At 40.0% G+C, this 16,135-nt stretch overlaps 1 protein-coding gene across 13 annotated transcripts in view; it reads left to right on the forward strand.

The window, feature by feature from the left end:
- The window catches only part of LOC135200757 (homeobox protein cut-like), a 504,978-nt gene that overhangs the window by 308,562 nt on the left and 180,281 nt on the right, over positions 1–16,135 (forward strand). For all 13 annotated transcript variants that reach the window (XM_064229372.1, XM_064229370.1, XM_064229371.1 and 10 more), the window contains one exon: positions 2,093–2,271. In XM_064229372.1, the coding sequence (XP_064085442.1) occupies positions 2,093–2,271 (179 nt within the window). The remainder of the gene's footprint in view (positions 1–2,092; positions 2,272–16,135) is intronic.

The following is a 16,135-nucleotide window of genomic DNA, read 5'->3' on the forward strand; positions in this document are numbered from 1 at the left end:
AAAAGTTTTGATTAGTGTCTATTGCTGTTTGGAATAGTGCTGTTGTTTTTGACTGAAGATTTTATTTAAACATAGCACCTACTACTACATATGTGCTGTCACGTTTGCGTGAGTTTGTTCATATTTTTTTTCTCTGAAAGCCTCCTTGGATAAGACTGCAAGGTGCAAGATGAGTTGATATGTGGGATTGTCGTATGTGAGGAGCCTACATTGCATACGCTTGGTGAAGAGTGGGGTTTCGTAGGTGAGCTGTAGTGGGAATTTTAAAGCCTTGTAATCGCAGTTTTTTTTTTTTTTTTTTTTTTGCTTGTCTTTTTTTTTTTTTTTTATTTTTTTTTTTTTTGTACCGAATATGTTGTAACAGCGCAAGGGTTTTGAAAGGGGGAAGAAAATCTGTTGTGTTGGGGGAAAAACGGGGGGCGAAGTGAGGTTAGCGGAGAGGGTGTGTGGTGGGGGGTAGGTTTTTTTCACAGAGCGTTAGGGTTTGTTGAGGAGGGAATGGGTTTTGATGTCTCTGAATATTCAGCAGAACATTTGGCTTGGGTGTGTCGCGGACGGGCCAGACTATAACGTGCACAATCACGAAGATCAAGTCTTTTGTCTTAATGATGAACTGAGCCCTGTGTATTGCCAACTGTCGTCGGGGGGGGGGGGAGGGGGGGGGGGGGGGGGTGGGGGGGGGGGGGTGGGGGGGGACGGGATGGGAAGGGCGGGAGATAAATTGGGGGTTTGGAGACGGTGGGTGAAGTAGGGGGAAGAAGTGTGGGAAGAGCAGAAATGGATAATGGTATAGGAGGAAAAGGAGGAGAAGGAGAAGTTGCCAAGAAATTAAAGCTAATATTTCTTAGGCTTCATTACCACCGTGTGAGGAATGGGACAAAGTGAGTGATATAGGAATATGAGACCTGAAGACTTTTGGAAGGAAAGAAGAAGAAGATTTGAAGAGTTGTGAAACAGCGACAAAACAAAAGATATATATATATATATATATATATATTATATAATATATATATATTATATATATATATATATATAAATATCTATATATATATATGTGTGTGTGTGTGTGTGTATATGTATATATGTATATGTAAATATTATATATATATTATTAATATATTATATATATATATATATATATATATAGTGATACTAATATATATGACTATATATATGTGTATGTATATGTGTCTGTCTATATATATATATATAATATATATATATATATATTATATATATAGAAGGAGAGAGAGAGAGAGAGAGAGACGAGAGAGAGAAGAAGAGAGAGAGACGCGGAATTCATTATTGCTCGCATATTTGCATTCATAGACAAATGCACAAGCACACAAACGATTATATTCATGAATGATTTTGAACATACATAACTTTCAGTTTTCCTAATGACCCGAAAGTTTTTTCCAATTCTCAGTTGAGTAACCGGCCCATTCAACCAGACAGTTATGAACACAGCAATCCGCTGAGAAATGGTAATAGATATTATGCAGTGACTTTTAAAAAGAACGGGCAAATGCATTTCAAGATTCATCGCCTATGAGCAAATAAGTCCTTCGGCTCCATCCGTCATCATCAGTGTAATTAACAAAGCCATTCGTGAACATAAACAAATAGAGATCATGCCATTAGTGCGCTGGTGAGCGATGGCATATTCCTTTCGTGAAAGGAAAAAGAAAATATATTTCTGGATTTCTCAAAGATTATGTCTCGTTTTAGCTACAAAGGAAATCATATGCATGGTCACGTGTAAACTTTTTAAGCTATTACACGTACATATGTGCATATATTTGTTATTCATATAATTAATTTTATATTGAATTGCCTCATATAGCACATAATAATATTTTAAATAATATTGGTACTTATATCGTACTGATTACTGTAATCGGGTTCCTGTTTTTTTTTTTCCAGTATATAGCTCATGTTTTTCCAATGTTTTATGCATCGCACTTGGTAATGAAAAGCGCTTGTCCCTCCCTGTTGCATTTCTAGAGTCTGTATCTGCCTTTGTGTTTCATTCTGGGCGTCTAGACAACTTTCCCAAAGAAGCTAACAACTGATCTTCTTCCCTTTACAGGTGTCGAAATTAGTCGAAGACATCTCTAGGCTGCAGGCGGCTCTGTCGGGCGTGAAAGAAGCCACTGCAGCACAGGTCCATGCCATGGAAGAACAGTTAGAACAGAAGAACAGACTCATCCAGCGCCTCGAGTCGAAACTGGAACATTCCAGTCTGGAAGAAGCTAAAAGAGATTTACAGTGAGTGTTAACAGTTGTTTTCCACGTTTGATATCTTTTTTTTGTATCGTTTTCTACTACATATTATATATTATGTATATATATATATATATATATATATATATATATATATATATATATATATATTTATATATATATAATATCTCATATCGATATAGATTCTCTATCTATCATCTATATATTATATATATATATATATATATATAGATAGATAGATAGATATGTATATGTATATATATATCTATATATATATATATATATATATAGTATATATATATGTATGTATGTATGTAATGTATATGTGAGATGTTTTGCCCCCGCGCGCTCAATTCACCATTCAGCACTTGCTCAAAAGTGGCACAAATATACTGTCGAGTTTTATTTCCCTGTATTGGTTGAAATAACACCTGGTACGCAATAAGAGTTGGTCTTCTAATTAAAACGAATGCTATTGGAGGTGTAAGCAGTGACAGGAGCACATCCCAAGGTAAAAACGACCCAGAGATTTTGGGGGAGGTTCACGGATAATAACTTCAAGAGACAGAGCGTCAAGCCTTCGGCATTTAAGAGGAATTTTCGCCCCCAAAACCCGAGGAGGAATGTCACGTGATGAGACTTGTAAATTCCCTCCTTAATGATCTCGACTGATTGAAACGACCACAATAAATATCCAACAATGGAGAATAATTCCTTCTGCTCCTACTTTTTCCCCTCTTTTCCTCGTCCTCTTCCCCTCTCCCCTCCCTCACTCCCCTTTCCTATCACCCTCCGCAGTCCCCTTGTTTTAGATTTCTCTCTATCATTGACATTATATTCTGCTGTTTTTTTTTTTAGATAAAGTTTGGCCGAGATGTTTTGTTGTTCTTATTTGTTACAGGAATATGCTTGTAATTTGAAGTTTCTGCAAAGTTCTCACGAATATGCCTTATAATTAGAAGTTTATCAAAGAACAAATATATATATATATATCATTTCTCATGTCGTGAGTGGTTGTATCATGTAAATTAGAAATACAATATTATTGATCATCTCAAGAATGACGAAATTGACGCGTGAAACTTAGAGGATGATGATGTCTGTGATCATAATGACGATGATTATGAAGCCATGAATTTGATACTCCCTTCCTTGCTTTCCTTTCTATACGTTTAAGGTTTCCACTCTGTCTTCTTTTTTCTGCCATTAAGATCTACATACGCTAGTCATACAGACCCTTTGTTCTTTTAGACATTTTCTCCCCGTGGCGGCATTTGCCAAGAGCATCTGGTTGTGCAAGCTATTTGCTAATCTATATTTTGCATCGAGTAAGTCATGGGTAATGGTGCACCACTCTTATTTTATACCTTGCGGAGTGCAGCTCTCACAAAAAAAGAATAAAAAAATGAAAACAAACACCCTGCCTTCAGCCACTGCATATCTTCCACGTGAAGGACATCTCCAGGCTCTTGTCTTGAAGGTATAGAGAATGATGTAGGGGTGGAGTTTAGGGGGATTTCGAGGGTTTTAAAGTGAGAACCGTCTAAATAGGAGCCTCCTCCCGGAGATATACACATCACGGACCGCTGAAAGAGTTGTACGACGGAATCGTGACGTCTGTAAATGCAGCGACAACCGCGAGTAGAATGCGCCAAAACACATTGAAATGCTCCAGATTTGTCGTTAATTGTGGCGTGGTGACGGGGAAGGGTTTGCCTCAACTCCTTCTCCTAGAGGGAGGAACGAGAGAAGGAGGTGGTTTTGTGTTGGCATACTGTAGATGAGGGTAACAAGCCTTCAGTTAAGAGGGGAAAGGCCAGAAGGCACAACGTTCCTCATTGCCCTTACCAGCGCACTGTTTACTTGTTGGCAAGACTTCGTTAGTCGTTACATTGCGTCTTCCTTCCCCTCCCCTCCCCCTCCCCCTCCCCCTCCCCCTCCCCCTCTTCCACCCTTCTCCTCTTCCCTCCTCCAATCTTCTTCCCGCCACCTCCTTTTTATGAGGCTTCGTTTCATGGTTGATGTGGATTAGTTTAATTTAAGGGAGGATCATTTGGTCTGAAATTAGTAAAGTTACTTATATAAGTATCCCGCTAAACGTTGATGAATAAGGCATGAGCTGCTTACTGGATATACACTTTAATGCTGCCGTGATTTTGCAAATGAATTTTTAAATTATGCTCCACCAATATGATGTATCAGAGGAAGATTTTAGAATTTTTTTTTTTTTTGTAGGTTGGGGGATGTTGTTATTGATGATAGGGTACTGTCGCTTTCTGGCAACACGTCATAGACATCCGCGAGTTTTCGCATCCACCCCGAGCTTATTTTTCAGCACAATTACCGCGCATCATGAAAATGAGGTGCGAATAACCATTTTTGTTATTTAAGAGTCATTGCCATGGTTCATTATTTGTTGGTAGCATTAATGGCGTCGCCGGATTTCTCTCGCGGATCAAGAGGGAAGCTCGGTATACATGTTTAGTTGGTGAGTCATCTTTCGTTAGATTTAAAGGATAACAACAGCCACGTTTACAAATTAGATACATAAAACTTTATTGCCACAAATGGCAACAAGTAAATTTGACAGCATGCACAACAAATGATGAACATTTTCAGTACGCTATGAAACGAGAAGTGCGCCTCCAGTTGTCTGAAAATCCCAGTTATAAACAACATTTCTTATGAATCTGCAAAAAAATAAAGTAATGCGGAGGGCGACAAAAGATCTCTGGGCAGCGACGAGATGGATTGGAAGTGGACTGCAGCATCAGCAGAACAACCAAGGCAAATCCACCAGACAATGATATGTCATCGAGTTTAAGATATGACTCACGGCAGAACTGGTAGAACACAGCTACATACCGATTTAGGTGTCGAAGCAGAGCACGTGGGTAGGCAGACTACAGAGACAGAAAGAGAGAGAGAGAGAGAGAGAGAGAGAGAGAAAGGGAAGGGGAAGAGTCAGTCTACCAGCATGCCCCAGGAGGGGTTTATAATAGGGCATCTGGGGGCATCACACGCCCCAGTATATAAGCCTTAATTGATATGAACCTCCTCAACTTAAATTTTCCGGATGGCAGTTTAGGAAGGCTTTCGTTGGGATCCTTTGTTGTTTCGCTTTTTTCGGATCCGGATGGAATCCTCGCCCTTCATCCCGATAGAATAATCATTGCCATGACCATTCTGATAAAGCGTCTTGTCACTTTTCTTCCAGGAAAGCGACGGCACTCGCGAATAAAATTCCTACGTAGTTGTGCGTATGTGAGCTGAAACACTTCTTGGGGATTCAACGTCCGATTTTTGCACTTTTTACTACATATTTTTTTTTTTTTATTCGTGTGTGGAAGGTCTAGTGTGACCTTAACTTGTTCTTTCTTTGCATTTGAATGAGGAGCACTCAAGGTATAGTAGTATATGCGAACACAGATAGCATACCAGTGTGTGAATGAAAATATATTTGTTTCTATCGATTCACTCAGAGTTAGATTAAATTATTAGCTTGTTTTTCAGCGCTTTGTTGTTTTCTTAACGCACAGTTTTCATGTTCCTTTTTTTTTGGGGGGGGGGAGGGGTTATAACATCAGACTTTCCTTCCCAGATGTGGAAGGGTTACGGCACTACCTTGGCGTTGTAGGGTAGTACCTGCGTAGTGGTACTGGTATCCCCCCAGCCGCCAATTTGTCTGAATATTGGCATCCGCAACAACATTAAACCGTCAAGTATATATCTCTGGCACTTGTAAATACTCCCAGACAATGACGCGATCTTCTTAATGCTTGTAAATCTTCGAAAGGGGGATATTTGTTATTCGAATGTTCGCCCTCGGCGCTTACACATAATGGTTTTGTCTTTTTGGATACTCTTTCCCCAAGCGCTCTCAAAGAAAGTCGTTCGTTTGAATTTCCTTTGTTCTGGTATTGAAGGTTCTCGTGGATTCCGTTTACGAGGTTTCTAAAATTCAGTTCTATAATTCGGCGGAGTTTTTTTTATGACCCTTAATCTTATTATAGAAAATGATAAAGCGAATATTTTTTTAAAGGTTGATAATCAACATGACCTTGTTTTATTTAACCGTGCAAATTGAATTCATGATGCCGCTGTAATTTAAGCTTTATTGATAGGTGAAATAAAGTCTTGTCTTTTACTGATAACTCTCTGCCACTCCCAATCCTCTTTATTCATTTCGACTGCATTAAGGAACAATGCGTGTATTTTAGAATTTGCCAAGAATTCTATCATAGAGAGAGAGAGAGGGGCAGAGAGAGAGAGAAGAGAGAGAAGAGAGAGAGAGAGAGAGAGAGAGAGAGAGAGAGAGAGAGAGAGCTTGCCTACATCTTTACTGCCAACAAATCGTTCTTCCGAGAGAGTGTTCATGAAGCTGATCAAAGTCTGCTCCGTCTAGATCACTTGAAGGGAAGACAAGAATAATATAATGTAAGTCCGTCACGGCAAATATCAAAGAGGTTTATTCATACGGGGCAAAAGTCCCGGCCTCCATACGTAGAGAGGGAGGGAGGGACCTCCGGACTTTTTCGATCTAGCTCTCTCTCTCTCTCGCGCTTTTTCTAGCTCTCATTAAAGCAGCGCCGCCCCGTGATATAGATTCCTTATGGTGCCCCTTTTTATAACGCCACATATTTATTAGCGATGACTGCCGTAATGGCCATCATATACTTCAGGAGACCTTTATTCTATGGTGGCTGATATTCAATGTATTGATGAAGCGCTGTCTTTTTCTCTTCATTCCACACACAAACACACACACACACACGCTCACTAGGGTGCGATCCCGGAGGTGTGGATCATATATATCCCTATATATATATATATTATATATATATATATATTATATTATATATATAATATATATATAAGATGATATATATATATATATAGAGGTGATCAATATAACAGTATCAGAAGACCACCTCCCTCCACGGCCCATCGCACACACCTGCCATAACTCACCTGCCGCGTCAAACTCCTGTCTCGTTAGCTTTCATTCTTAGCGTCAGGTGCTCTGGGCTACGACCCCGCTACTGTGGACCCCTTAACCCCTTTCCTCTCAACCCAGCCACCTATCCCCCCTCAGCTCTCTCTCTCTCTCTCTCTCTCTCTCTCTCTCTCTCTCTCAAGACAACAAGCTTAAGTGATGATGTACTGGCTTACCTTTTGCTTTCCTTTCGTGGGTGGTGTCTGAAGGTTAAATTCGTGTCCTGGGATGCTGATGAGTAATTAGTCTACTGCCAGGTGATGATGCTTGGGGCAAAGGTTAATACTGCATTCATAAACTATTATCAGAACTTGATATTTTACTCTCTGTTAGTTACAGGACACGCAGGTCCTGTGTGTCATATTTTAATGTTTTAAGTTTCCTCACAACCACTGTCGTCTTACTTTTTATGTTTAGGAATTACTGGACACATCAGCGTGGGTCCTTAGAAATAATTAAGTTGGTTGATTGGAAGAGTGTAAAAGAACAGAATTTTCGTCGAAATGACTGTGAGAGAGAGAGAGAGAGAGAGAGAGAGAGAGAGAGAGAGAGAGAGCATAAATGTAATTGTTTTATTGCTTGACATTTTTACGGTTTTCATAGTAAAAACACACACACACACACACCACACACACACACACACACACCACACACACACATATATATATGTATATATATATATATAATATATATATTTTATACTAGTATATCTATATATATATATATATATATATATATATAAGCTATTTTAGATGGATTAACTATGCATGTCTAAACTACACATTCGAATGTTTGAAATCACTAAAGCTCCTTAGAAAAATGTAGAAACCTTGTGACCCAGTCTCTTGCATTCAGGGTTTTACAAATTGTAGGATGCAGTGCAATGCAATGCACATGTTTGCATTCAAGAGCGGAGTGTGTAAACACTCCTACACGCGAATTCGATTGAAAATGCTTAATGCAAACTGATTTTACCCAGCTGACGGTTAGCATTGCGTGTGCGGAGCGTGCAAGGGCCAGTAAATTGATCAACATTGTGTAATGATGCTCGTTGGTTTAATTCAGGAGGCACGTGTTAGCATACCCATGCTGGGTGCCACATACCCATGCTGGGTGCCATGCGCTCTTTTGCAAGGGTGGGGGCGGGTTAGCTCGGAAAGCCACTTTTGGAGCTGCAGTTACTATTTGTGTTTATATTTGTGAGTATGCGAGTACTTCCTTATACTCGAAAACGAAGCCGGCAAATGACTTTTTCTATATTAGAATTTGAAGTTTTGTCTGCTAAAAATGTTATTCATATTTTGTAAAACGAACAAGCCATCGGCCGTAGTACTTCAGAGCAATAGATTCCGGCTGCCTAAAGCAAAATGGATCCAGCGATATTTTTTTTATGAAGGATAGCGATATATATATATATATATATATTATATATATATATATATATATATATATATATATATATATCCTATCAATATATATCTATATATATATCCTAATTATATATATCTAATATATATAATGAGATATTATATTATATATATATATATATAATATTATTATATCTTAATAAGATATTATATTATATATTAGATATATATATATATATATATATATAGATATATATATATATATATTATTGATGTCTAATTGATATGTATTATATTATATATATATATATAATATCGTATTATAAATATATATATATAATATATATATATATATATATATATATATTACATATATTTGTATGTATGCATGCGCGTGTTTGTGTGTATATGTAAGCGTGTGAAACGTTGAGAACTTGAAACAAATCAGACGAAGGTCCTCCTCGAGGAACTGATTGGAGGTGACGCCCAATCGTCATCGGCTTTTGTTCTGCAATATCACGATATCGTCAGCTGGGGCACGGGGTTGCGTGGGTACGGAATGACCTGAGACATAAGCTGTTTAGCATATTAAGGGTGTCGGTAACAGCTGCCTCTGGATCAATGTGTGAGTGGTTTCTAAAGTTAGCTTGTTCTTCTGATACACAAACACACACCCACACTCGCGCTCTCTGCATTTGTGGCGCTGAGCATCATAATGATCTGGGGAATTGTCGGGCCTCGTTCGCTCCCGTTTCGTCATTTATTCGTTAGCCTGCCGTAATCCTCTTTACTTTTTTGTAATGATAGTCTAGAACTCTAGATGATCATTTCATTTACAACATAGGAATTTTGTAAGGTTAACATTTTAATGATGAGATGTGATTGCCCGAGTAATGCTACTGATATGTAGTGTATGTCAATTATAATAAATCACCAGTCAGCAATAAGTTACTGATAAGTTTTCTATGGATAAGCTAATAGTGCGATTTTCCAAAATTTCATGTGCATTATTTTTAAACTTATTTTTTTGTTTTTCTAGTTTATGCTCTGTGGTCTTCTGTTAAAATAAAAAGCTTGACTTGACCAGAGGTATTATTTTATTTATTTTCTAGACTTTTTTTATTCACTCAATTTATGTATTTTGCTGTTAAGCATGCTCTCTCTCTCTCTCTCTCTCTCTCTCTCTCTTAGAATGAGAGAAGAAGAAGCGGCGGATGGCAGTCAGTTCCCCAGAGCAGCGCAGCATTTCTCCCAAAACCGAGTCCAAACAAAAGGATGTTACTCTGAAATAGCGCCCTCGAGTTTATCAAAACCCTTTTCACCTTCCCCTCTCTCCCCAAGCTGGCTTTGTCTCCCCAGAGTTCATCCTTTCCTCCCCATCGGTCAAAGCGTCCCCGATAACTGGCGATACGCCCCGATAGACATCCGATAATCCTTTCCCGCGGCTACGAACTCTTGTCGTCGGAAACAAGAGCGAGTTATTTAACGAGTTGTTGGGCGAAGTTGATCTGCCGCGAGGAAATCAAAAGAGCCGTTCAGGCTGATAATTCTCAGGCCTTCCCTCTCTCTGATAACTTCTCCGTTTTCTATCAGTTTTTGGCCAGAGAGAGAGAGACCGAGAGAGAGAGAGAGAGAGAGAGAGAGAGAGAGAAACCTCAATTGGTGCGATTGTCGGTCTATTCAGCATTTAATGTATATAGTACATATATATATATATATATATATATATATATATATATATATATATATGGTATAATAGTATATATATATATATATATATATATATATATATATATATATATATATATATATATATATATATATACGTATATATAGTATATGTATAAATTTATGCTCAACACTGTATTCATATGTTAAATAGGCATTTTTCCTTTCCCTGACGTATTCCAGATGCGCGAATGAATCAGAAATTCTTGAGTCAGCGGAAGTGAACACTTTCAATGATGCTGGTTACAAATTATCGAGATTATAGAGCCGAGTTGCCGAAAGAGGATGGATATCTTGTTCGGGAACTTTAAGAGACTGCGGTGCCAAGACTCTCTCTCTCTCTCTCTCTCTCTCTCTCTCTCTCTCTCTCACTTTTGTCCCGCCATGCCTCTGGCACAGTCTTACTTAGCCTTATCTATAGTCTTCATTCCGTTAGCGGCAATCTCATGTCTGGGCTTGTTTACATTTTACGAATACTCGTTTATCTCTCTTCCCGCTATAACTCTTTATCTCTCTCCGTTCTTCTGTCGCTTTCCCTATCATCCTCTTATTCATTCCTTCACTTCCCTATCTTCCATGATTACACTGGCATCATTCTCATTTCTGTCTTCCTTTATCATCTCTGTACATTATTCCCTACGTTTACTCGTTAGAATATCTCCTCGGTGATTTTACATGTCCTCTCGATTTTTGTTTCGCTGTTTCCTTCTTTTCCGTCTCGTCAGTCTTTTATTTTCCTCTTCTTCCTTTCTTTGTCTTCAGTATCCTCGGCTTTTATTCTTTCACTCTCTCTTTTATTTCATCATTACCTTCGTTTTTCGAAGCTTTTGGGTCCTCTCTTTTTTTCTATTTTGCCTTCCTTTTCTTCATCGTTATTTCTATGGTTCTATACTAATTTATTTTATTTTTCCTCCTTGTCGTTTGTCTTCTCTGTCTTCCCAGTATTCATTTCCCTCTCTCGTTCTTTCTTCGTTTTCTCTCTCTTCTGTACGTTTTACTCATTTCTCTCTCTCTCTCTCTTCCTTTGTCTGCGGCATCTTTCCCTCTTGCCTTTCCTATCTTTCCTGTTTTTACTCCTAAGCCTGGTTCTTACCTCGACTTCCCTATCACCGTCCTCTGCAAAGCAGAACCGCGGAGGAGGAGGAGGAGGAGGAGGAGGAGGTGGGGGGGGGGGGGGGGGCATTAGGATCAGATCTCTCTCTGTGTCTCTCTCTCTTCGTACGGAGCCGCCGACCTCAATAGATCTCGGCGACCACCCCTTATCACCGCATTCTAGTCGACCTAGCAGCCGACTTCGCCGTATTAACCAATCAATTTGTAAGTTTTTCGGGCTGCGGGGGCTTGTAGGAGAGAGAGAGAGAGAGAGAGAGAGAGAGAGAGAGAGAGAGAGAGAGAGAAGGGAAAATATTATAATTATCAGTACCACTTTAGTAAAAATCAAAATTTCCCTTAACCACTGCTCACGTCAACCTTTCTTTAAAGCTAGTCTCTCTCTCTCTCTCTCTCTCTCTCTCTCTCTCTCTCTCTCTCTCTCTCGATTTCTTGTTATATCCTTCACAGCTGATGGAAATGGAGCATTCAGGCTGGATGGCGAAAATCTGGAGTGACTTATGGTCATCTATCATAATTTCTTTCCTCCGTTTTTTTCCATTCATCTTCAATTTCCCCCCCGCCTATTTTCTTCGGCCATTTTATGAAGCCTTTTCTTTACACATAATATCATTCTTAATTATTGTCCTTTGCATTTAATGTACTCCGTGATTTGGTGTTCTTCAGTTTATTTAATTATATTTATTGGTATATATCACATATGTTGTAATACATTAGATACTTTTGACCGTATATGTACACTTATTCGCAGTAAACCTCCGTGTATGTCACCCTAGGGAAACTCCTCGATCTCTGCGCGGGGTTGGGGGTTGGAGGGGGGGGGGGGGAAGAGAACTGCATCTATCAGTTGGAAATATAAAAGTGAACAGAGGGCGTCCCTTTAATTTTTCTGAAAGAGATTGAAAAAGTGCTTATCAAACCTCCAATTTCTGATGAGAAAACCATCAGAAAATCTCCTTCCTCCCTCCCCCTCCACCGCCACCACCTCCTACCGAAAAGCTTCCCCCCTCTTCTTTTTGGATCCCCTAGCAATGGAAGAAGGGGTCTAATGGGGCGGGCGGATGGGGGTCGTCTGGCCCTGTCGGAGTTGGGGGGGGGGGGGAGAGCTAGGAAATTAATCTCTGTCGGCGCAAGTATATAAAAATACGAGTCCCGCCGTAATATAGAAAAAGCAGGACAGGCCTTTGTCGCTGTTTTTATTCAGTTGTCGGCGACCAATATCTGGGGACTTCAATGACGGGCAATAGCCCCCGGTTGTAATATAAATTTTAGCGAGTTATTTTTCGGTTCAGCTGATAATTTCCTATCCTCTAGATATTAGCAATTAAGCGCACGAGGTAATATGTGTTTTAATTGCCCGCCATAATTTTGGGATATTATTTTCATTATGAATTGGCTTACTGTCGGTAATTATATTGCTTTTGAGATCTGCTTTTATAAGGGGTTATTAGGACACGGGGAAAGGAGCGGAGGGAGGCCCTCTTTGCTGCTGCTGCTGCTGCTGCTATTGCTGCTTTGCTGCTTTCGCTGCTATTACTGCAGGACGGAAAACGACAGACATTGATTCTCTCGTTTAATAATTGCTCCCCCCACTCGCATTTTTCCCTCAAGGGAGGCCTGCTGCACAAAAGTCACATGTAGACTTGAAAGGCGGAATAAAAGTCAAGCAACCAGCGCAGGAAAGTGATAAAGCGACGAAGCCTGCTGGAAGGACACGTAAAGGAATGCTGACCAGCAGCGTCCTGGCGGAGAATAATAAAAGGCCCCACCGTGTTTGATCTGGTTAAGAAAGCATCGCGTCGATGCTATTCGGTAATGATGTATTTTTTCGATCTACCTTTTCTCCATTACATCCCGCGGAATAATAATGAAAAAAAAAAGAAAGAAAGCTGCTTCTGCTGCGAAATAATGAAGCTGTCACACTGCTGTCACACTGACTTCTAATCAAACCCTCGAGTGCGACGTTGAGCTGCAGTCCAAACAGTGGTTCCTTCGGCCAGAAACTAAAAAGCTCCTTAAACCAATAATCTTGCACGACCCGAACAGCAAATTCCCTCGCTGTCGTTAACGTCTTAATTTCCACTTCCCGTGTTTTTATTTCTGGCCTGGAGCTACTGGATCCTTTTTTGTCGAAAGATAAAAAAGGCGTCGTTAATTGGAAATCAATGGAGAGTGAAAATGCCGAAGGCCACTTTTAAAGAGGCTGACACTCCCCTGGATTAAGAAGGAAAAAAAAATGCCGATCATCCACAGAAGCTGCTGATGGCTTTTTGCTCGTACGATTGGTAGCCTTTTTCTTCTTCTTCTCCTCCTCCTCCTCCTCCTCCTCTGCAGACTTTTCTTCTTGCGCCTCTTATTTTCTTCGTCTCTTTTTGTGGACCATATACAGTAGTAGTTTAATTTTGGTCTTTTGTTTTTATTTATTTTTTCTTGCCGACAGGTTTTTGCTGAATTCGCTTAATTGAATTGTTTTAATTTGGCTGGATAGTTTTGAATATCAAAAAGCTTGTTTTTGTTTTGTTTTTTGTGGCTCAGCTTCGTAAATTATAGATTTTTTTGTTGGTAGCCTTACCACTGGCTATCCTTCTGAATGGGATGAAGATAATACGACGACACAAAGTAATTGCAAATGCTGGTACTGTTGTTGTTCTTATGTATAATTATAGTACATCTAGATCGATGAAATATAACAAATTAGAGAGAGAGAGAGAGAGAGAGAGAGAGAGAGAGAGAGAGAGAGAGAGAGAGGAATTATCCTGGAGAGTGACTGACATGCCCAGGACATCACACAAACACCTAGAATGAAGACGAAGAAGAAGAAGAAGAAGAAAAGAAAAAGACGATCACAAAGGGGGTCGTCTCCCCCCCCTCCCCCTCGCGAAGGATGCAGATCTTCTCCATCCTGTTCGTCCAACCGTAGAAAGAGTTTTGTTTGACCGTGTAAGGGATTCCGAACCTCTTTGTTGTGACGCTTCGTCTTGGGGATCCGGCCTTCTATAGGGAAGTCTTGGGTGATTATCCGGGGGAAATTGTGCGTTTAGAACACTCCTACGGGGAGACGTCCAAGTCATGTCCTTTATGGATTATTTATGAAGTCGATCTCGTCCGTCTCTCGCGAAAGGGAGGGGGGCGGGGAAGAAGAAGATCCTCCTGTAGTACTGCAATGAGGAGAGATGCCCCCCCCCCCTCTCCGTGTGGCTGTCAGCGTCAGTTTTGTCTTTCCTTTTTTCATTCTTTCCACATCCTCTTCCCCGTATTTGTGCCTTGGTCATTTTCAGTTCCCATACATTTTTGTATGACGATTAATCAATGGACGTGCAAGTATACTTTTCTTGAAATGAATAAGTTATCTATTGAAAGCAAATGGTTATGTCTGCCACACGCTTGGTTCTGGTAAGTTATTTTGTGGGTGTTTGGTATTAACAAAAAAATTAATTATTTTGCAGGCAATGATTTTCAGGACTCACACTGCCTTTCCTGCCTTAAATAGCGTGATTGTCCATTTTATTCAGCATCATTTCCTTCGCAAACATCAAGCTTATTATTTCCCTTGCGCGAGTTGGTTCTAAATATTTTTCTTCATCTTTGTTGATTAGGTTTACACTAAATCCTTAACGACCTTATTCTCTTGTCTTGTTTTCCTCAAGTTGGTCTGGTCATTAGAAGTTGGTCTTTGGTGGATTTATTTCTTCTTCCATTGTTCTGTCTTCTGGGCTGCTGGCTCTCGGATTCCTCCTACTCGGTTCTCATTCGTTCGTGGTCTTTTGCCTTGTGTCCTCTGCCGCCGCTTTCCAGTTTCATTGGCCTCTTTTCTCTTTTTACCGAGGGAGGAGGAGGAGGAGAAGGAGGAGGAGGAGGAGGAGTAGGAGGAGGAGGAGGAGGAGAAGAAGAAGGAATCGAGGAGGCACAGGAGCCCGTTGTTGCTTGTAGACCATCCGTCGTGTTGTGTTTTTAAGAGCTCCCGCAAATAGAGAATGTGTTTGACCCGTCACTTGCTTTTGTTCTAATTGACACTATTTACCTTCATTCGCGGCCATTAGACACCCACTCCTGACAGTCCTTTGTGGTCGTTAACCCTAAGGCTGAGAATTAGCTCGGAAATACTTCCCCTTGATCTCTACGGGGCATCTCGAGATGACTTGTTCTTGTCCCGACAGCCCATGAAAAGAGTTCTCGAAGTCCAGCTCAATATCAGGTATGAGACTCCTGCAGAAAGGATTCTCCCCGCTGCAGTAGCAGTAGCAGGAGGAGGAGAGGAGGGAGGGAGAGGAGGGGCGGGCGGAGGAGAATCTGTTGAAAGTGTTGACCGTGTCGTGTTTAAAGAATGCAATGAACATTGGAGTCTGTTCAGAAAATTGCATTGTTCAGCTGAAACTGGCCGTATCGTGTTTGGTCCTCAAACACGATTAGGAACTTTTGTTTTGCCTTTCAGGATTTGTTTTGATTTTGTTTGTTTCGTGTGTGCCTTTTTTCCCCGCTTTTATTTCTTTTAACGATGTGCTGCAGCCATCCTATTGGCATTTCTCTTTGCTACAAAACCGCTTTTCAGATTTTCATTTATCTTTTTTTGTTTTAGTTTTTCCCCTCTTTTCTTGTGTTTAATTGAATTTATATATTTGTTGGAGTATTTCTTTAGAAAGACTAGAGTAGACCAAGATGAGAAGGTTCGGTCTCAATGGAAGAATCA

The sequence above is a fragment of the Macrobrachium nipponense genome, chromosome 27 (genome assembly GCF_015104395.2).
Source record: "Macrobrachium nipponense isolate FS-2020 chromosome 27, ASM1510439v2, whole genome shotgun sequence".
Taxonomy (NCBI): Eukaryota; Metazoa; Arthropoda; class Malacostraca; order Decapoda; family Palaemonidae; genus Macrobrachium; species Macrobrachium nipponense.